General features: G+C 43.5%; 1 protein-coding gene and 1 pseudogene across 2 annotated transcripts in view; one reads left to right on the top strand and one right to left on the bottom strand.

Moving 5' to 3' along the window:
• The window catches only part of LOC308611602 (uncharacterized protein), a gene marked incomplete at its 5' end in the record, with an annotated part of 124,748 nt that overhangs the window by 41,622 nt on the left and 60,602 nt on the right, over positions 1-22,524 (top strand). Inside the window, 10 exon segments of the mRNA XM_081260322.1 lie at positions 3,103-3,219; positions 4,267-4,458; positions 4,460-4,786; positions 4,790-4,848; positions 6,599-6,682; positions 6,915-7,001; positions 9,001-9,043; positions 9,047-9,149; positions 10,415-10,502; positions 20,108-20,252. Coding sequence (XP_081116448.1) covers positions 3,103-3,219; positions 4,267-4,458; positions 4,460-4,786; positions 4,790-4,848; positions 6,599-6,682; positions 6,915-7,001; positions 9,001-9,043; positions 9,047-9,149; positions 10,415-10,502; positions 20,108-20,252 — 1,245 coding nt within the window.
• On the bottom strand, positions 16,700-17,842 carry LOC308611593 (calpain small subunit 1-like; annotated as a pseudogene). The gene is made up of 2 exons (XR_014017904.1): positions 17,314-17,842; positions 16,700-17,096 (listed from the first exon to the last, which is right to left on the bottom strand). The product of XR_014017904.1 is annotated as a calpain small subunit 1-like (transcript).

Raw genomic sequence — 22,524 nt, 5'->3', positions numbered from 1 at the left:
TGATTAACTATTTCCTTTCCCATATTAGGGAAGTTTTCAACTATAATCTCTTCCAATATTTTCTCAGTCCCTTTCTTTTTCTCTTCTTCTTCTGGAACCCCTATAATTCGAAAGTTGGTGCATTTAATGTTGTCCCAGAGGTCTCTGAGACTGTCCTCTGTTCTTTTCATTCTTTTTTCTTTATTTTGCTCTGCAGCAGTTATTTCCACTATTTTATCTTCCACCTCACTTATCCGTTCTTCTGCCTCAGTTATTCTGCTATTGATCCCATCTAGAGTATTTTTTATTTCATGTATTGTGTTTTTAATCGATGCTTGATTCATCTTTAGTTCTTCTAGGTCCTTGTTAACTGTTTCTTGCATTTTGTCTATTCTATTTCCAAGATTTTGGATCTGGGAAATAGAATCTTGGATCATCTTTACCATCATTATTCTGAATTCTTTTTCAGGTAGACTGCCTATTACCTCTTCATTTGTTAGGTCTGGTGGGTTTTTATCTTGTTCCTTCTCCTGCTGTTTGTTTTTCTGTCTTCTCATTTTGCTTATGTTACTGTGTTTGGGGTCTCCTTTTTGCAGGCTGCAGGTTCATAGTTCCCGTTGTTTTTGGTGTCTGTCCCCAGTGTCTAAGGTTGGTTTAGTGGGTTGTGTAGGCTTCCTGGTGGAAGGTACTAGTGCCTGTGTTCTGGTGAATGAGGCTGGATCTTGTCTTTCTGGTGGGCAGGTCCACGTCTGGTGGTGTGTTCTGGGGTGTCTGCGGACTTTTTATGATTTTAGGCCACCTCTCTGCTAATGGGTGGCGTTGTGTTCCTGTCTTGCTAGTTGTTTGGCATAGGGTGTCCAGCACTGTAGCTTGCTGGTCATTGAGTGAAGCTGGGTGCTGGTGTTGAGATGGAGATCTCTGGAAGATTTTCGCCGTTTGATATTATGTGGAGCTGGGAGGTCTCTTGTGGACCAGTGTCCTGAAGTTGGCTCTCCCACCTCAGAGGCACAGCACTGACTCCGGGCTCCTCAATTTGGGATGATTTGTTGTCTATTCATGTATTCCACAGATGCAGGGTACATCAAGTTGATTGTGGAGCTTTAATCCGCTGCTTCTGAGGCTGCTGGGAGAGGTTTCCCTTTCTCTTCTTTGTTCTCACAGCTCCTGGGTCTCAGCTTTGGATTTGGCCCCGCCTCTGCGTGTAGGTCGCCGGAGGGCGTCTGTTCTTCACTCAGACAGGACAGGGTTAAAGGAGCAGCCTCTTCAGGGACTCTGGCTCACTCAGGCCGGGCGGGAGGGAGGGGCACGGAGTGAGGGGCGAGCCTGCAGCGGCAGAGTTCGGCGTGACGTTGCACCAGCCCGAGGCGCGCCGTGCGTTCTCCCAGGGAAGCCGCCCCTGGATTCCGGGACCCCGGCAGTGGCGGGCTGCACAGGCTCCCTGAAGGGCGGTGTGGACAGTGACCTGCGCTCGCACACAGGCTTCTTGGCGGCGTCAGCAGCAGCCCCAGCGTCCCACGCCCGTCACTAGGCTCCGCGGTTTCAGTCGTGACTCGCGCCCGTCTGTGGAGCCCTTTAAAGCAGCGCTCTTAATCCCCTCTCCTCGCGCACCGGGAAACCAAGAGGGAAGAAAAAGTCTCTTGCCTCTTCGGCAACTCCAGAGTTTTCCCGGACTCCCTGCCGGCTAGCTGTGGCACATTAGCCCCCTTCAGGCTGAGTTCTCGCCGCCAGCCCCAGTCCTTTCCCTGCGCTCTGACCGAAGCCCGAGCCTCAGCTTCCAGCGCCGCCCGCCCTGGTGGGCGAGCAGACAAGCCTCTCGGGCTGGTGAGTGCCGCTCGGCACCGATCCTCTGTGCGGGAATCTCTCCGCTTTGCCCTACCCAGGTATGTGGGGAGTTTCTTGCCTTTTGGGAGGTCTGGGGTCTTCTGCCAGCATTCAGTAGGTGTTCTGTAGGAGTTGTTCCACGTGTAGCTGCATTTCTGGTGTATCCGTGCGTATGGAATCTTGACTCCTACAGACTTCCTCTTATTCTTTATGCTTCAGCCACTTTCTATTTAAAAAATTTTTTTAAAATTTATTTTATTGAACTATAATTGATTTATAATGTGTTAATTTCTGCTATACAGCAGTGATTCACTTATATGTATGAATTCTTGTATATGAGTGTATACATTCAGCCACCTTCTTTCTGTAAGCAAATTTAAGTTGCTTTTATTTTATTTTTCTGTTAGTAATTTCTTCCCCCAAGTCTTTGCCTTTTTGGTCGTTATTGTTAAAATGTATCCTCCGGGCTTCCCTGGTGGCTCAGTGGTTGAGAGTCCGCCTGCCGATGCAGGGGACACGGGTTCGTGCCCTGGTCCAGGAAGATCCTACATGCCGCGGGGCAACTGGGCCCGTGAACCATGGCTGCTGAGCCTGCGCGTCCGGAGCCTGTGCTCTGCAATGGGAGAGGCCACAACAGTGAGAGGCCCGTGTACCGCAAAAAAAAAAAAGAGAAAAAAAAAAAGTGACCTCCTTAGCTTCTTTGTACCCCAGCCTCACTCACCATCACTTCACCACCTCTCATTCTTCCCATGACATTTATCACTGTTCGAAGTTACCTTGCTCATTTGTTTGCTTTCTTACTGTCTTCCTTTTCTCACTAGAAGGCAAGTTCTATGGAATCATGGACCTTGGTCTGTTCAATTATCAAAGAGTCTTTAGTACCTAGGAGAGTGCCCACTCATAGTAGGGGCTCATTAAACGTTTGTGAAAAGAGTGACCTAAATAGGTAGATAGATGAACAGGTACAACAGTTACAGTTATGGCAAAGACAGTGGTGATGAGATAAAAACAATTCTTTGGTATTGTGCTTCATTGTTTACATAGTTCATCTCATTTTACATAAATTATTTATGATGAAGGCTGATAAATACTAACATGAACACTGAGAAAAATTATCATCTTTCTTAGTATTTAAAAAATACAACCTTACATATTAAATTATCCTTGACTAGGCTAGCACTATAACTTGGAGGCAAGGAAACCGTGTCCCAGGATTCTGAAAAGTCCCATCTGTAGCTTGTCTCGATATTTCTCAGGATGGCTCTCCTGATTGTAACATATTTTTTGAATGTGCCATTGTAGGATGATGCCTTGGAAACAGATATGAACAAACTGAGCTCCAAACCTGGTCTTGATGGACCTGAAGAGGAGCTGATGCAATATGAGGTGATGTGTCTTGAGCTCTCCTGCAGTTTTGAGGTAGAATGTATGCCGTGGTTCTACTCCTCGGTGATGCTAATGGGTTCTTTGCAGACCCTGGGCATCCAAACTGGCCTCCAGATGGAAAGCATTGCTCATCTTTAGCATTCTGCTTCTGGGATCTTTCTGAGAGGGAAGTAAAAGGCTAAACAAAAATATGAGAAGGTGGCAGAGATAGGATGCATGCAAGGTCCTATCAATACAATCTGACACCCACCACCTCGGAAGGAAGTAGGATGAAGGTTCACATTGCTGCCTGTTGTCTGGTGGGCAAGGTGCCTTACTCTCATGTCCTGGGAAAGCAAGTGAAAATTCATGGTGACTTAATCATTCTCTTGTGAGAGTGGGATGGTTGTATGAGATGGCTTTCTGAAGGTGAGCAGCCTGATTCTAGGGTTTCGTTGTTAGCAGAAACAAATCAAGCACCTTATACCTAGTCATGTTAATCCATTGGCTGGTTGCTGCTGCTTCTTCTGCTGTTGCTCCCACCAAAATTTAGACCTGCTTTTGGACCTCCATTATTTTCTTATGATTCTTAATGAACCAAAAATTTGGCCATATCTAAGGGTACACGCTAAGTCACTTATAGAAGGGAGCTGACATATTGTATTTCACTCTAGAAAGCAGAAAGACATCGGTGTGTAAAAGTTTCAGGGAAGGAAATTTTAATTCCGAGTAAAAAAGAATTTTTCTTAAACAATCAGAATGATCCTCAAATAAAAGGAACCACCTTGGGATACAGGGAAGTTTCTGTAAATGAGTCATTCATCCAGGCTGTAAATGTTTGGGGGTGTTGTAGGAGGCTTTCATGTACTGCATAGACTCATACTAGACCCACCAAATGCCCCTTCCAAGTGTGAGTTTCTAGGATTCTGCCATTTCTTTGACTCTTGAAGCTTAGTCTTTCCTTGACTGACTTTGGAAAAAGTTTTCCAGTGCAGAGGATTTATGCTTAGCTCTGTGCCCAGAGAGTGAGGACAGGGATCAGAATGTATTCTCTACTTGGACAGAAACACTGACGTATTCTTTTCCACTTTTAACCTGAAGGAACTGGAGTCCAAACCTGGAGGTGGTTTGAACTTGGATGAGACTCAGTATGCCAGTCACCACCACATTCTGACTGCTGCCTCCCCAAAAGGGCTTTGCTTGAATAAGGACCAAATCTCCTGGGGACAAGAAAGAGAAGTCCCTGTCCGGACCTCCCTTCTGAGCAGAGTGAAGATGGGGAGGTCCAACATAACATCTAACCTCCAAAAAAGGACCTGGAATGAACCCATACCGAAATGCACAATCCAATGGTCTTGGGATAGGTTCTTCCGGAAGTGAAATCTCAGACGTTCAGGCGTCCTTCAAAGAGGATGCTTGGGACATAGATGCGATTTCCTGCCCAAGGATAAGTGCCTCCTTTTCCAATTCCACTAGACCTAGAGAAACTACTGAATTAATAGATAAGCTCCTGCAGACACATCGGACGCATATCGACTTCCATGACCCCTATCTTTGTATGGCCAAAGCTAGAAGAACCAGATCTGTGTCTGACTTCACAATGATGGCATTTTTTGATTTCTGAGGGCATTGTCCACCTCTCTCTGCCCAGTCCATGTTGGAACGTAAATGTGGAGTCCAAAGGTGATGGTGCTACTAACTTGGGAGCTATATATATTTTTTCTTCTTTAGTATTTTTGTAGGTGGAATGGTTTGTACAGATAATTCTGTTATCTTCAGGAAAGTGAGCATTAGTCAGCAGCATGTTAAAAGTCTTAAGGAGGTCTTCCCCGGTGGCACAGTGGTTGAGAGTCTGCCTGCCGATGCAGGGGACACGAGTTCATGCCCAGGTCCGGGAAGATCCCACATGCTGCGGAGTGGCTGGGCCCGTGAGCCATGGCCGCTGGGTCTGCACGTTCGGAGCCTGTGCTCTGCAACGGGAGAGGCCACAACAGTGAGAGGCCCGTGTACCGCCCCCACGAAAAAAAAAAAAAAAAAACCTTAAGGAAATTTTCGCCAAATATACAAGCTTGCCTCCCTACTAGGACATTTCAGAGCCAAGGGTAGGGTGGTGGTAGACATGTGTTTCCACAAAAAGAATTTCTTAGATGATTCTAATGCTACCCCTTACCCCGTATCCATTGCAAATCCTACAAAATGGAAAGATTATCCAGTTTCTCCAAATACTGGGATCATTCCTTAAGGGAAGGTTCTCAGGAAAAAACAAGTATGGATTATTTGGGATCACGTTTCTCATTTACTGCAAATTGGAATCTGATCTCTTGTTAATGAGAGGAGGTGGTGGACCTCCATCCCACAGTCCCAACCTTATAGAACCTGACTTGGCTTGGGGAATAGTTTTGCTGCATCACTGAGGATTGTAAGGAAAAAAAAAATGCATCCTGCAGGGAAGAAATGTTGTGTGATGGATTATTCCCAGGATGCATGAAACGGAGCTTTGCCTTTGGATAGGCATAGCGAGATTAAAAAGAAAATTACTGAACTCAAGGAGAAAACGATTTTCCCAGAAAATAGACTAAGTATGCATACACTAAGTCTATGGAGCAAAGTGTGCATAGCAGTAAGTTTTCTTAACTGTTAGCAAGTTCATCAGCAAATTGATGGTGGATCCCAAGAACTGCTTCCACTTGGTCTCCTGACTGACATCTCTGACCTCACCCCTCTGACCTTATCTCCGTGCTCAAGTTCCTGAAAGACACACCACAGGGGCTGGCCCAGCAACAGCTCCCCACTGGACAGGACATCTTTCCCCTGAGTCTAGGCCTCATTTTGACCTTCCCTCCCCCTTCTCCTACCCCTCCCCACCCCAGAGACCTGAATCAGAAATTCAAGGAGGGAATCTGAAATATCCCTTAGGTATCCGTCCTCCCTCTTACTTAAGTCTCCCAGATATTGGTGTTTCTCAGAGAGAAGATTGACCATAGTCTTCTGGAGCAAACAGAACCAAGGACTATAAATGACACAAGAATTCAAAGGCTTATTGGAGCCTCCCAGACCATCAGCAATCCTAATGTCTCCTTCAAAAGTGTCTTAGTGCAGAGGGCCCTCTTATTCACACAACCAGAGGCTTCAAAGTCCCTCAGCCCAAATGCTCTTGACAAAACTCCTTTGAGTAGAGAATCCTCCTAAAACGAAAATCTGGCATCACTGCTTCCTACATTCCTACTGCTCAGTGTAGTTTTATTTTTTGATAAAGAAGAAAAGGAAGGAGGGGTGGTGCTTTTTGTACTCCTTCAGCTCACGGTTGGATCATGATTACATTTTTCTTTCATAATTCTCTGATGAGTCCCAAGGCCCTTCCCACATGACCATAGGATGAATGGGGTAAGGAGTGAGGGCCAACCCTTAAAATGTTTTCTATTTTCCTTTCCAGGATCAAAATATTTGAGGATGTCCAGAGGCTCATCCAGCCAAGCGATATTATAAATAAAGTTGTCTTCAGTCTAGATGAGCCTTGGTAGGTGGTCTTGAACATCAGTGGAATGAGGGGGGGTGGGAGTATAGAATATCCTTTTAATGGCACGAGCATAAGAATATTTTAAGTTAATAATCCATTCCTTCTCCTAAAATCAACACAGTGAAAATTCGGGTTAAAGATCTGTAAGAGAAAGCTTATCTCTAAGGAATGTTAAACTGTGCCCAAGAATAGCAATAAGTCCTATGTTCAAAGGTTCTCTATTTCATTACAGGCCTTTGCAAGACACCACTTCTGACTGCTTACGGTTCTTCTCCAAGTTTGAGTCTGGAAATCTTCGCAAAGCCATCCAAGTGTGTGAGTAAGTAAGGAAAGCTGCAGGGGCCATACTCAGTATGGCTCAGCCCTGTTTTGTATCCCCCTCCCAGGAGACATTTTCGAAGTTTTCCCTTTTTGGGACGTGGTGAGTGGTAAGTCATTTTTTTTGGTACGTGAAATATTTCAAGGAAGTCCAACATATAACAAATACAAGTGGAGCTGTTTGGTATGGAGAAGGGAAAGGCAGGCATGTTAAGATTCCTCCTCAGCCTCCTTCTCTTTCTTGTTTGCTATCTCAGCTTCTTCTTCCTACAGCTCCCGCTTTTATTATTTATTCTCTTCATTTATCAAGTTCCAAGGATCCAGGAGGGAAGACCTGATTAGGAATCTCCTAGTGGGAAAATGAGCAGTCCAGGATGTGCCTAAGCTCCTGGCCTTACTCAGGTCTTTCTCTTTATATCTGCCTTTGGCCAGAGTGTAGAATCCTAAACTCGTCAGTTGTGGTCTGGGTGACAGAGTCAAATGACAGAAAACAAACCTACTTACAGGCAAGGATTTTTTATGATCACTTTTTAGCGAGAGCATTGTGGGCATAGCAGACAATTGGAGGGTCATAGACTTCCTGGAATTGTTCTCATGGGTGTCCCTATGGTGCCAACTATAGCTTCATTCATTGTATGGTTAGTTCAGTGGTTAGTGTGTTGCTTATAGTGACGGTGGGAGGGGTGGGACACCATCTGCTTTGCTACGGCTTCAACAAAGCTCTCCCCTTCCACAAATCTCACTATACAGTGCCATTTAATCAGAGGGCCAGAGTAGGAGAGTATGAACGAATCAGGGCAAAACCATTGCCCTTTCTAGAAGAGCAACTCAAAGAGCATGCCAAGGGGATGGGATAAGAATATTTTTGAAAATGAAATATCCTGATGATAATGTTTAAGTCAAAGCTTTATTGCTAATTCTGTTGCTCAAGCTTGAAAAAGTAATTTTTTGGAGACATAGTGATTGTGTGGGGACACATAAGGACTTTCTGGGGTGCTGGAACTGTTCTACATATTGATCCAGGGAGTTGTCACACAGGTGTATCCAGATGAATTTGCTTAAACTTGTTGAGCTGTACATTTAAGATCTGTGTACTTTACTTCATGTAAACTAAATCAGTTAAAAAGGGAAAAAACAGACAAATCTTTCATTGCTAGTCTAATTCATGTTTGTTGCCTTGCTGGGGATTTACATATATTATACTACTCAATCTTTACAAACAGTACTGCAAGTTTAGGCACCATTTCTTTTTTTTTAAATTAATTAATTTATTTACGGCTGTGTTGGATCTTTGTTGCTGCGTGCGGGCTTTCTCTAGTTGCGGCCAGTGGGGGACTACACTTCATTTCAGTGTGCGGGCTTCTCATTGCGGTGGCTTCTCTTTGTTGTGGAGCATGGGCTCTAGGCGCACGGGCTTCAGTAGTTGTGGCACGCAGGCACAGTAGTTGTGGCTCACAGGCTCTAGAGCACAGGCTCAGTAGTTGTGGTGCATGGTCTTTGTTGTTCTGTGGCATGTGGGATCTTCCCCGACCAGGGCTCGAACCCATGTCCCCTTCATTGGCAGGCGGATTTTTAACCACTGTGCCACCAGGGAAGTCCCTAGACACTATTTCTATTTTTCATTTGAGGAGACTGATGCTCAGAAGTCATGTCTAACATCAAATAGTAATGGCATATCCAACCAGATGTGACCACGTTTTCTCTGGGATATAGCACACTTGCATTTTTCCAGATGGACAGAAACTTCATTACCATTTAATAAAAAGATAGGCTATAGTTGTATAACTGACCCTTCTAATACCAGGACACTGCTCCCCCCTCCTTAAATTTCCAAAGCCTCTGTCCAACATTGTGAGATAAGGATGATAACTATTACTTACCAGCCAACCAAGATCCTGGATCTTACATCCATCATCCAGAACCTGAGATGTATAGATTCCTCAGTGTTGGAAGTTCTCTTAAAGGCTTTTAACACTCTGATCTTGCTTCTGACTTTGCAGGTTGGAGTACGACTTACTGATCAATGCTGATGTGAATAGCACGTAGCACCAGCAGTGGTTCTACTTCAAGGTGAGCGGTATGAGGGATGCGGTCCCTTATCGCGTCAACATTATCAACTGTGAGAAGGCCAACAGCCAGTTCAATTATGGTATGAGCTCTTGGGAAATAGAGACTTTCTCAATAACACCAAAAACGATGTCACTTTTGAGTGCTTGAATTATTATCAGAAGCCCTGCTTGGGTTGCAGAGGGTTTGTAGTTGGGCTGACATGTTTTGGTTGCCAGGTATGGCAAGACGGCCGCCAACCTATGGTAAATTGCTACTATGGGAGGGGAAGCTTGAAACTCTCCCTGTGCTATGAAATGTTAATACCTCACATAACTTTCCGCCGCTTCCTGCCTCCCTTGCCCCACCTTGAACTTTTTGAGGCCAGTGAGCCCTCTCATTTATTCCTTCTCTCCACCTCCTAAAACCCATAGAAGCAAATGTGCTGATCTGTTGATATTTGTCACAGACAGGCAAACGGCACAATTCCATTGGACAACACCGAGTTACACTCTCAGAAAACTCTGGAGAAAGTTTAAATTCTCCTGAATACCTGTGGCACTTTTAGAGGGGGCGTTGAAGGGACAATGACTGACTAGTAGCCCATATTTATTTTGAATGTTTCTAGAAATGGGAAATTCTGCGTGTTATTGCTGGCTCACATACTAATGTATTAGTGGCTCTGAGTAAGGAAAAAATATTCCCCGTAGCTCCAGGTCCAGGCATACGACATTACCTCTATTTTGTACTGATTAAATAGACTCTTGCTGGTATAGAAAGAGAAAAGGTGAGCCTTGGCTCTTGTATTCACTTGATGCAGCGGCTGTAACAAATTGTCACACATTTTGTGGCTTCAAAGAAGACAAATATATTTTCTTACAGTTCTGGAGTCCACAAGTCCCAAATCAGTTTCACTGGTCTTAAGTCAAGGCGTTGGAAAGGCCATGCTTCCTCTGGACATTCTAGGGGATTATTTGTTTCCTTTCCTTTTCCAGCTTTTAGAGGTATGTTCCTCACATTCCTTGGCTCATGGCCCTTTCCTCCATCTTCAAAGTCAGCTGCATAACATCTTCAAATCTCTCTGCTTCAGCCACATTGCTTTTCCTCTGTAGTCAAACCTCCCTCTACCTCCCTCTTGGAAAGACATGTGTGATTGAATTTAGGGCCCACCAGGATAATCTCCCCATCTCAAGATACTTAATTTAACCATATCTACAAAGTCCCTTTTGTCATATAAGGTTAATATACAGCTTCCATGGATTAAGACCTGGGTATCTTTGAGGGCCATTATTCAACCTACCACAGCTCTCCTTTTCTATTCCCCCCACCCCCCACCTAATGGATTAATCCTGCCTTTATTTTGTGTAGGGATGCAGCCAACTCTGTATTCTGTGAAGGAGGCTCTTCTTGGTAGGCTTGCCTGGGTACGGACAGGCTATGAAATCTGTTATTACAAGTAAGTTAGAGTGTTGTTAGCTTCCTTTGCTCTTCTGTTCTCTCTCAGTTTCCTGCTTCTCCATGTTAATCTTACAAACCTGAGCAATCTGTGCTTGTCTGCTGTACTTGTCACTCTTCCAGTGGCAAATGCTCTGTCCTTCAGAAGCCTAAGCGTGTGAAATGGCACCCACAGTAGACCTCAAGAAATATCTTTTGGTTTTCTGAAAAGTCATCTATTCTTATTTAAACACCTTAAAACCTTTAGACCTTACTGTTGGATATTATTATATAGACTCAACCTATGATTAGTGCATCAAGCTTCAGTTCTTTTCCTGTTTCCATTGGTCCCAGTGAACAAAAAGTGTGAGATATTCTAACTTAATTCTTATCCATCCCATGCTTCAGTTTTCCAAAGCAGATAAACATGAATATGTGAGAAATATACTTAAGTAACTGTTGCTCCACAGAAAGATACATTTTGGAAAAAATAGAAGAGAAAGGTATTTTCAGAATTCATCTTCAACTCTTGATCAGTAGCCACTTCCATCAATGTATCCTGTAAAGGTGTGATGAAATTTGAATTATCCATATATTTTGATAAAATACATGCATGCATTCCAGACCCATGAATTGCTTATTTGTGCATTTTCCTTTGCTAGATAATAAAATACAAATTCATAAGACAAAAAAAGGATAGGGAATGTGGACAGGTAGAAACTATGTAGCTAATTATTATCTTGTTGCTGGTTTCTTATAAAAAACTGATACGCTAGTGCTTATTTTCTTGGATAAAGTAATTTATATCTCTTTCTGAGATGACAGGAGGCCCCTAAAAATATTATCAGGCATTCTTGAGTTCAGGATAGTTGCAAATATCACAAAGAAAGAGTAAAAATGCTTATGCCTCTTGGCTTTTGAGACTATAAGCACAGGAGCATTGACAGATAAGAAGGTCAAGAATCTTGTTGCTCTATCAGACACAAGGGCAATCATCACCATAGAAGTAAGGATAGTCTATAAAGCACAGAGATGGGCTAACAGTTTGTAATGAAAGAGTCAGCAGTCTTTAGTCTTGGATGTATTAGAATATGGACCTGGGTAGTATTTTCATTATATTCTTCAGAACAATAGCAAAGCCATACAATGTTGTTGGTTTTCCATAGCAATGACTTTCTGACCCACCTATCTGCAGACTCTCAGGATCCTCTTATGGTCCAAAGAGATTGAGACTAAAATCATCTCATGGTGACAGGGGCCACAGCTGTAGGGGAAAATAATGGAAGCATAAATTTGGACTTTGGTGTGTCAAGAATAATTTTTAGTGTCCTCGAGAAATAGTAATTCTAAATAAACATGAAAGACCCGGCTTGCAGTGGGCTTGGATCTGGAGGTTAGTAAGAGATTGGACAAACATAACATTCAGCATCCTTTGTGGGGGGGCAGCAGTCCCTGGAGGCTGCTTCCTTGGAGGTGGGGGATAAGGCGTGGGCTTAAAGGGATTTAGAATCTGCCAAGAGGAAAAGGAAGAAATCAAACATCCCAAAGCAGAGCCTTGGCCTAAAGAATGACAATGTTAATGTTAATAGCTTTTAGATTCATGAACAAGACAATTGTTATGTGATTAAAGAGTAACAGAGGGGTAACATGAAAACCATGAATGTGTAATGTAATTCGTTTTTCATCTTCTAGCCATGAATACAACAGAGATGAATGGATAAGATTGCTACATTATAACATAGTTTGTTTTACACCAATTCACCGCATTGTGTTAACATATTTCCAATAATGGGATCTAACAACAGGATAGATATGTTATGTGTATCTCTATTCAACTGCAAATCAGAGTGCCTTTCCCTACCGTAGAATGCCTTAGATTATACAATGTATTTATTTCTCTCTTTTACCCATCACAGTCTTTGAGTTGATCTGCTTTTGAAGATTTTTTGGCTTCATCCCTGACTTTATGCTCTCTAATGTATTAATTTGGGAGAACTTTACCTCCTATTTCTTTGTCTCCAATATGTCATCAGGAACTCAGAAGTCTTATTTCTATTACATTCTTATATTTAGTACCATGTTCTAAAGGGGGTGCCAGGGTGCTTATTGTGGAGAGAACCATGAGCCATGGTACCTGAGTATATCTATGGGAGGGTGAAAGAAAAGAGTACTCAGAAAGAATGGGATATCCATTTCCTTCAAAAAGTGATAGCAACAGTGATCAGTTAAGGAGGTGGGCCAACTGCTTTGTGGGTCGGAGCATCATCACTTAGAAAGTGATCTCCAAACTATCTTGATAAGATATACTAATCCATGTACTTTTAATATAGAATTGTTCATAATTTAAAAAAATCAATTATACATGCCTTACTATACTAATATATTATGCATACTAGAAAACATGCAGAAAGTTTAGAATTTTAAGGCATGGGGAAAAGATGAGAAAAATAATTTTCAATTTAAATCTTTAAATTTTAAATGTCAAATTGTTATATATTTTTTTACTATTGGTAACTCAGGGCATCCTATACCCTTAAGGTTTACCATGAAAAATATAGTTGTAAATTGCCTTTTGGCTAATTTTGAAAAATGGTGGTTAACTTCTCCAATCTAATTAGATAATTTTTACACAAATAAGAATTCTTGAGAAAGAGCTAATATTAAGGTAGGAAGTAGGCCATGTCAGTTCTTTCATTTTCTCGGTCATTTGTGTTTAAAATGTAATATTATTATCAATCTCTGAATTCCAAGCAGAATTTAGAAAATACTAATTATCTATATTGCAGGGTTTAGTTTAATTTAGATAATATAATCTGTAAATCCACCAGAGAAGTCTTCTGCAAGTTTAAATACCTTGCCAGAAGCTGAAATCTAAAGAATGAGAGAGATGGTGAGCTGCTCTCATCCCTCCCTCAGGAAGCCTCCTGTACAGCAGTCGATACTAAACTACCTGACCTATGAAAACCATAGATATAAAATGCAATGTATTTTTCATATTCCAGCCCTGGAAAACAACAGAGAAGAATGGATAAGACTGCTGTAGTGTAATCTAGCTTGTTTTATAATTATTCATCATAGTAGCTTGACTTGGACAGCATAGGGGCAGCGTTGTCCATCCCCATATTGAACCTTAGACAACTTTCTTTCTTCCTTATTAGATCATAATAAATTTAAAGAGAAATTCTAATATCTTCTCCCTGTGTTCAGTAGATCTGATCTTCTTGCCCCTCCCCTGGGGTACCTGCTCCCCCCCAACCCACTCCCTTGCCCACCCACCTGGCAGATCCCTAAGCTAGAAAATCAAAAGGGATCCTCCAGAGGGAAGAACAGAAATGGGCAGGCTTATTTTTCCACGCCTCTTGTAAAAGTAAGCAAGGACTGTTTTAGTTCCTGCTTTATTTACTTCCCTGCGGTCTGCTCCTCCCTCTAATGTACACAGCCTCACACCTTTTTGAATTTTCTCCCAGCTCTGGTCTAAAGTAATTTTGGTGCTGAAGGGCAGAGGGAGGGAAGCTGCATGCTCAGAGTGGCCATGTAATACACAACAGCTGATCTCTTCTGACATTTATCTCTGCTCGTGAGAGGAGATGGAACAGCTCACTCATGAAGATGAATGTCATACAAGAGCTCTGCCATCATGCATCCTTCCCAGGGATCTCAGGAGAGAGATTTGGTGCTATACAGAATATTAGAAACTCTGTAGACACAGGGTAGCCTGGTGACTTGACTGCCCTGCCTTATTAGATCCTGTTAAGTGAAATGATGCTCCCATGTTAAACAGAGCCATCGTCATTATAAGTTTATCTAATTCACTCTCTATCTTGGCATTTGCTTCTTTCATGCACACACAGAAAAAAAAAAGATAAAAGATAAAATTAAAAAAAATGACTTCCCAGCATATTTTAACGTACAAATGGAAGGAGACTGAGTTCATAACCATGCATTTGTGTACTTTGCTCCTTGCTTCATTGAAAGCTTTATGATTTTAAAAGTGCAGACCCTTCCAAGGATAAATTGTTCAGAGAATGGAAAAGCAAAGGGGAGCCTTTTAGCTGTGGAATGGCTCATCTACCCATATCATCTTTGACCCAACATGCATCTAGGATCTGGCATATTTGAGAGCACACTTGATTTTCACCAGGCTTCTTCTCCGCCTAGAAGAGCAGATCAAGGAGAGAAAGTTTCTGGAGTGAAACTTCTACCACTCATTAATGATGTGACCTTGGGGCAAATTATTCCAGCCTCTCTCAACTTCAGATTCCTCATCAGTAAAAGGGGATAATAATGGTATCTACTTGATAAATCTGTGCTGAGGATGAAGTGAAATGAGATAAAGCACATGGAAATCTTACAACAGTGTCTGGTGCATAGTGGATGTCCAGTGAGTGTTAGCAATTATTAGTAATTAGTAGAAGCTTCTTAGTGGCATCAAATACCAGTGACATAAAGAATCATAGTGGTATGAATAATTTTCTCACTAGCTATCATCTGGATTATTTTACATTCCTTCTGTTATTTTAGACTTCAGGTTTATAGGTATCTCTGATTTATGAAAACCGAAACTTCCAATTCTTGCTTGCTGAAGTAAACCAAAAGACCTCTTGTCCTTTTCTCCATTCTTATGAGACAGGTGATAAAATGAAAAATAATCTTGTTTTGGGGGTAAGCCCACACCTAGGGTTGAATCCTGTTTATTGTGCTTGTTGCGTGGAGTTCCTCAAGACACTTAACATCTCAATTTTCCCAGTCTGTAGAGTGTGCATAATAATACCTTGAAAGGATATAATTAGGATTAGAGAGAAGATATGCCAAGTATTCTAATGATTACTTCTAGAGTCTTAGGTCCATTTATTCTACAGGCCTTAGTTGAACAGCTGCTAAGTCCAGGTACTGTGCCAAGCGTGAAGATATACAGACAAATAAGCATAATCCCTGCCATAAAGCATGGGCAGTGAGGGAGAGGCACAATGTGATAAGAATTATGTAAAAGGGTGGATATTGGGGAAGACTTCCTGAAAGAGGAAACACTTGTGTTGAGTCTTGAAGGAGGAAGAGGAGTTGGCTAAATGAGGAAGAAGGAAAGCATTTCCATACAAAGGAAGAACATGGGAACCATTTGAAATATAAAGGATGAATGTTACTGCCTTGCAAACATCCCTCAGTATGTTCATATCATAATTGGGAAAACAAAAAGAACTTGATAGGATCTCACTTTATCATGGACAGATCTAATTGTAGCAAGCCAAGTGTTTCACTTTGGAGATTTATGGAACACTTCACTTTGAAGAAGGTGATCTTGGGAAAGTTTAAAGGTTTCTGAAGAGGAAAACTTTGCTAGAGGTGGAGTCATCTCCAGGACTCTCCCACTACAATGTAGCCACCAGGAGACTCCAGTGGGGAAGCCTGACGTTTGCTTTAGTTTCACCTACAGCGTAGACCCTGGATTAGGGTAGCAAGTGAATCTCCTTTAGCTGAAACTCATCCTAAATGAGGTGATTTTCATTTTTCTTAAATTCCAGCCATCAGCAACCATCCTGAAGAGGGCTGGATTATTAGTGGGGAGCTTTTAGTCTTGCCCACGACAATCTTGCCCATGAAGCTACAGCAAGGGTATGTGTACAACAGGCGTGTGTGTGTGTGTGTTTTGGGAGGGTGAGGAGGTAGATTTTATAGCCCAAACTACCAACTTTCCTTAAATCACTAGAACCTTGGTCCACAGAAGCTCAAAAGCTAAAAATTATTCTATTTTATTTCTCTCTCTATTTCACTGTAGCTGTTCCCTGCCTGGAGTCCAGTTTTGGTTTGAATGGTGGAAAGAGCCTAGGGATGGGAATTTCACATACTTTTTTTTTTCTTTTTTCAGAGAGAGCAGCAACTAGGGTGCATTTATTTCCTCCTGGGCCTGGCAGGCTGGGAGCAGAATACAGACAGAGGCACTGGGGCATGTGGCCTGTTATGGCCTGGAGTTTAGCTGCCTGGGTGGTAACTGAATGGGTGTGCCAGGGTGTGTAGGGACTGGAGTGATCCTCCCAGAACTGAGAGAAGGGCCCTTGGGGTATGCAAGCAACACCAACGTTGGGCTTGGCACAGATGCAAGAGAAGGGTTATGGAGTAGATGTGAGATGGGTGTGCTGGGGCAGGGTGTGTTGAAGCATGTTGGGCCCTGGCTGTTGACTGAGAATCTGGGTGCCAAGGGCTAGGAGAACAGAAAGGCCTGTGGGTCCGCAGGAGCCATGAAGATGTGATTGCAAACAGGATCAAACCTGGGGGAGACCGAAGAGTCCAAGGTGACTCCTGCAGCGAGGCGATGAGGGGGCAGGTCTGGGACTCCCATTCAGGAATACATGGTCAGCTGTAGCCACTCCTGGGTGTTCAACTGGATTTGTCCAGTGCCATCTTTGTCAAGAGATTTGAAGGCACGGAACATGGCATCCGGTCTGACCAGGCAGCTGATGAAGTTGTCAAAATCCATGTTCCCTCCCTCATCTGAGTAGTGTCGGATGATCATGTTGTAGAGATGCTCATTCAGGCGGAATCCTGCTGCCTCAAAGGCCCCTGGGAGTTCACGGCTGCCAATGGTCCCTGAACGGTCAATGTCAAATTGTTTGTATATGGCCTGCCACTTTTTTTTTTTTTGTGTGGTACGCGGGCCTCTCACTGCTGTGGCCTCTCCCGCTGCAGAGCACAGGCTCCGGACGCGCAGGCTCAGCGGCCATGGCTCATGGGCCCAGCCGCTCTGCCGCATGTGGGATCCTACCGGACTGGGGCATGAATCCGTGTCCCCTGCATCGGCAGGCGGACTCTCAACCACTGCACCCTCAGGGAAGCCCGGCCTGCCACTTTTTGATGTTGTTCCACAAGTACGTGAGTTCCTCGAAGCCCAGCTTGCCGGTCGTGTCACCACCATGCTGTGACATGTGTCAATGCCAATACCATCAGTCTTCAGATCAGGATGTCGGGTCACGACTTTGTTGAGAATGTTCATGAGTTCTGTGGCACTGACCTCCATGTCCTCTCCAGCCAGCTGGGCAAAGACCTCCGGAACTGCCATGCCTTCTCACTCATTGGCCTCGATGTTGGGGTAATGGGTGTGAGGGGGCGGGGGCTCTGGGTTGTACTGCGCAGCCGCCTCGCTAATGGCGCTAATGACCCCGCCCAGTATGCGCACGCAGTTCCGCACCCGCCCAGTATGCGCACGCAGTTCCACGCAGTTCCGCAGCCACGGCTTCCTTCTCTTCTGCCGCCGCCGCCGCCTCGGGCCCACTGACCAGGCCTCCGAGCACATTCCCTAAGGCCCCCGCCCAGGCCCCCGCCTCCCCCGCCACCTCTTCCACCTTTCCAGACCGAGTTAACCAGGATCATGGCTGTGACTCAAGATTCTGCCTCGCTCGCGCGTCGGCCGGTCAGCTAGTCTCCATATTCTTATTTGTACTCTCTCTCTTGTTCTCTGTGGTGGCTGGTGGGGTAGCATAGAATTTGCTTAGGATGAATGTGCCTGTGATGTGACTTCAGTGTACTTAGTACAGTGGGAAGCCTAGAACTAAGCAAGGCTCATGTCAGATGAGACCACCCCCACTGGCCTCGGGAGTATCTTATGAATCTTGAGGAGAGATGCAGGCTCTGTCTCCACTGCATGTAGGTGAAAAACTTGGGGATGGCAAGGCACTAGATGTAAGTTTCCACCTGCTTTTACCTTCATGAATATATATGTATGGTGTGTGTGTTTTCACACTCATGCATGTGAAGCTCAATTCCACATTCTGGTTGGTTGTCAAAATGTTGACCATTTGACCAAAATGTAGACTGGCTCGTTTCACTTAGAAGAGAGGTGTAATTGACTAGGTTCAGCTAGGTGTAAACTGAATGTGTGCTTGCAGTGGAGCCTTGAAATCAGAATGAATAAAGGTAGAGCATATGTGGTTTGCATGCTTTCTGAGTTACCATCTGCTGCTTTACATACTTGCTAATAATCAGAGCCTTAGCTCCGGAGAAACTATAGTACTTTGGGGAAATCTGGAGAAAATAGACTGAATTAGGTAGCAAGATCCAGATGGCACCATGGGTAAAGATGCCTTTTTGGGGACTTCCCTGGTGATCCAGTGGTTAAGACTCTGCTTCCACTGAAGCGGGTGCAGGTTCAGTCCCTGGTCAGGGAACTAATACCCTGCATGCAGAGCAATGCGGTCAAGGAAAAACCAAAAAAAAAGTTGCCTTTTTGAAGTTTCTAGTCCTATAGTCGCAAAGGATATGGGTCCTATTAATAGGATGCTGAAAAGCTGGTTCATCGTTGGGGATCTCCTTCTTTGCCTAGGATGACCAAGGATCCAGGGTGCCATATTGGCAGAAGCTGATGTAAGAGAAATGTATAGCCTGATAGGTCATAGTCCATGGAACTACCAATTTCTCTTACTCCCATTCTTAGTTTTATGAATATTGAAAAAACCCACAAAACCAGGCAGTAGATTTTCTATTTTGTCCTTTCTTGCTCACTTGATCTTTTTGCTTTGGTGGCAGGTGTCATGAAGGTAGCAAAAAAGGCAGAAAAGAATAATCCCTATTTTTTATATTTGCAAGAACGCACAGAATAATTATCTGCTTTTTCTTCCCTCTCCCCACCCTTTCCCCCAATGAAACCCCAAAGCACAATGGACAAGAAAGCCAACGTTGTAAATGTTCAAAGGTGGAATTACATCTTTTGGTGTCCTGGTGTATTTTGCATTATAATGCAGCCTTGATGATAACATTTCTCAGGAAAGCCTGCACAGCTGTCTCAGTATTAAGAGGCAAGGAGGGAGTGTAACTGGCAGCGTATGGGGAAAATATTGCTTGGAATGTACTTCTGGGTGCAAATTACTTTGATACTGTTCTCTGAAGTATCAACATTGGTGCTTCATCTTTGACAAAGGAAAATGTGGATTGTCAGGCCGTAAGAAGCTGAACCACATTTGGGGTGACAAATGTATTCCTTTGGGAAGAAAGTCTTGTGTAGTGGAAAGAACAAAGGCCTTGCAGGCAGATCTGGGTTTGAGTCCTGTATTGGCCACTTATTAGCCTTTTGACCTTTGACAAATGGATTTTTCTAAGCTTTTGTTCTTTCATCCACACAATGGGTTGTTACAGTGATAACAAGATGACATACATTGTGTTGAGTTGGAACTCTGTATAGGGTAGTGATTACTAAGAAACCGTCTGGCAGGCAGAAAGGAAAGGAGGAGCTGGACTCTGTGTTATCTGGAGAGAGGCAGGGGTTGAGGAACCCAGATTTGGGTAATAAAATATATGTCTCTAATAAAATCCCAGGAAGAACAGAATTATTCACATTTTCCTCTGTTTTCTAGTTCAGTGACTCTATAGCCTTCATTTTCAGACACAGCAAGGAAAGGCCTATGGCATAGATGCCACAATTAGGAGACAGATGGATTAGCCTAGATGTTGGTGATTTGGGCTCATGACCTGGCAGTAAGCTCACTTCTCTATTTCTCCGTTTTCTAAATTTTGCTCACCAGGTGTTTCAAGTGAAGGACGTTTTGCTAGTATATAACACCAAAGGTTTATGGCATCTCGAACCCTAAATGACGGTTTTCCCCACCTTTCCCTCATTCTTGTCTCTTCTCCTTTCTCTTGTAGAAATCATTATCGCCAGAGCGCAGCCATCACAGGGGCAGAGTCTGGGAAGTGCTATTACACCCTCACCTTTGCCGTCACCTTCCCGCATGCCGAGGATGTCTGCTACCTGGCCTACCACTATCCCTACACCTACACCGCCCTCATGGTAACTTCCTCTCTACAGCCTTATGGAGGCCCGACTGAAGGGGCTCTTGGAGGTTTTCCTGGCAACATTCAGGAGACCCTGTCATCCTGGTGGGGACTTCAGCCTTCCAAGGGATCCAGGGTTTGTTGTCACTAACTTGGTGGCTTTCTATTTGTCCCTTTTCCTTCCTTGGACAGAGTTCGAGGCTGAGGTCACGACTAGTGACATTCTGGAGGCCCCAGTGGCATATAGTGCTCTTCATCTGTAGGTTGAGTGTGGGAGGTGGAGGGCAGGGGGACATTTCTTAGGGGCTCTATCTTTAAAAAGCCGTCAAATTAAACAAGGATAAATGAGATTGGAATGAGATCATTCCATTGAAATGGGGTAAAACCATGCAGGTCAGCTGAGATGCAGATTTAAAGGACATAGACACATTGAGAGGAGTGAAGCAGAGGCTGAGGAGGTGAAGCTTGGAAAAACTCCCTGAGTTCACCTGAAAGCTGCGGAGGTGAAGCTTGGAAAAACTCCCTGAGTTCACCTGACAGCTGCTTCCCCATTTCCAGTGGTTCCCACGGCCACGGGCTGGAGGCTGTTAGCAGGATCCAGGGCAGACAAGAAGGGTGGAACAATAAAGTATTGAATCACTGCAAATGAGGGTCACAATCTTTTTATGAGAGGAGGGTAGTGTCAACCTGTCCAAACTTGAAGTCAGCATTCCGATGTCCTATCAGACCCTGCACAGGGCTCATTTGACCAACCTGAGCAAACTGCTTAAACCATGCAGTTTCCTGTCATTTGAGAAAGTTGGCAAACCATCCCTTTCCCCTAGCTATTTCATGGATATCCTGAGGATTAATGAGCTAAAGTATCTCTTATAAAATACTTTCACCCTCTTCATTAATGCAAAATGTTATTAGCATATTCATAATAATATGTGTATAAGCAAACAGATATATCACTTAGCCTGAAGGATGAGCATTTTCATTGCAAGTCTGTGATGGGAGTTGGAAAAGACGATAACCAAGGACATCTTTCCCCTCAGAAGGAATGTTCAAGTATAAATACAATTTTTTCTGCATTGAGAAGGCGTACCTTCAACCACTTGGCTAACTGCTTCATAAAAGGACATCTGCCCTTCTCTCCATAGGTTGGTTTGCCTAAAGAGAGATTCTTTTTTTTTTCCTTTTTTTTTTTTTTTTTTACTATTTCCCAGACTGGAAAAGATATACGACTTGTATTATTTGCATACAGCACTTAGAGATCTCAAGAACTTAATCCAAGAAATGTGCATCACAACCTTTGCTGTAACAAGGCATGTTGTTGTAAAACATGCTCATTGCCTTTAGGGACTTACAACAGGCAAGATTCATGATCCCCTTCAACAGCTGTTCTTATTGTCTCGCCTGTGAAACCCTGCACGTGAAAAGTCTTGGGGAAGAGGATTCCTTTTTGAATGCGTGTTTGCCTTTTCCGTCCGGGGGAATGATCCATGGTTCCAAGACACTATTCTTTACCCTTGTTAGAATATCTTTGACCTCCTGGAGATTCTCAGTGGCAATTAGTCTAAAAGTTTAGAATACAAAGGGGCTTGGGGAATTGTCTAATTCACCTTTATCATTTATAGATGGAAAAACTGAAGCCTAGAAATCTCACATTTAGCTAGTGGCCAAGCAGGGAACAGAGTACTGGCCTTTGACATCTATTCCTGTCTGAATAGAAAGTCTGAAACTCCTTCAGCCGGCCTTGACTGCATCTGGCTTCTTACTTTGAATTTCAGACTTTGAATCAGCTTGTAGGCACTTAGCAAGGACCCATCAAAGCATCTTGGAATAAAAATGGGATCATGTTTGGGGAACAACACTCTTCTCACCTGAACCACATCCATAGCACCCAGAGTTATAGACAAAAATCTTGGGTTGATGACTTGAACTCAACCATTCGAGGTTATATAATCACACAACCTGATGATTATATGCACCTATAAAAGTGGGCTGCCATTGCCATAACTACTGTATGTCATAGCTTTTGTCTTTGGGACCACTCAGTACTCTTGTCAGACTAAAGCACAAGGTCTAAAGTTTACAATCAACAAATAGTTTAGGAGCCACTGAGGTCAAGTTGGGGATAATTTCATATTGAGGGGGGACAAAAATTCAAGAAAAGAAGACCCCACCATCACTTGATCTCAGTGAGAGGAAGAGAGAGGTCTTGTTCATTGATGCTTATTGGCTTGTTACTTTGCCTACTGACTGAACCTCTTCCCACTAGGAAGAGGAGAGTTAATGAGAAAGAG

This window comes from Mesoplodon bidens (assembly GCF_964165515.1).
Source record: "Mesoplodon bidens genome assembly, contig: HAP1_SCAFFOLD_129, whole genome shotgun sequence".
NCBI classification, from domain to species: Eukaryota; Metazoa; Chordata; class Mammalia; order Artiodactyla; family Ziphiidae; genus Mesoplodon; species Mesoplodon bidens.
Note: the sequence above shows the minus strand (reverse complement) of the source record. Positions and strands in the feature narration are given on the sequence as shown.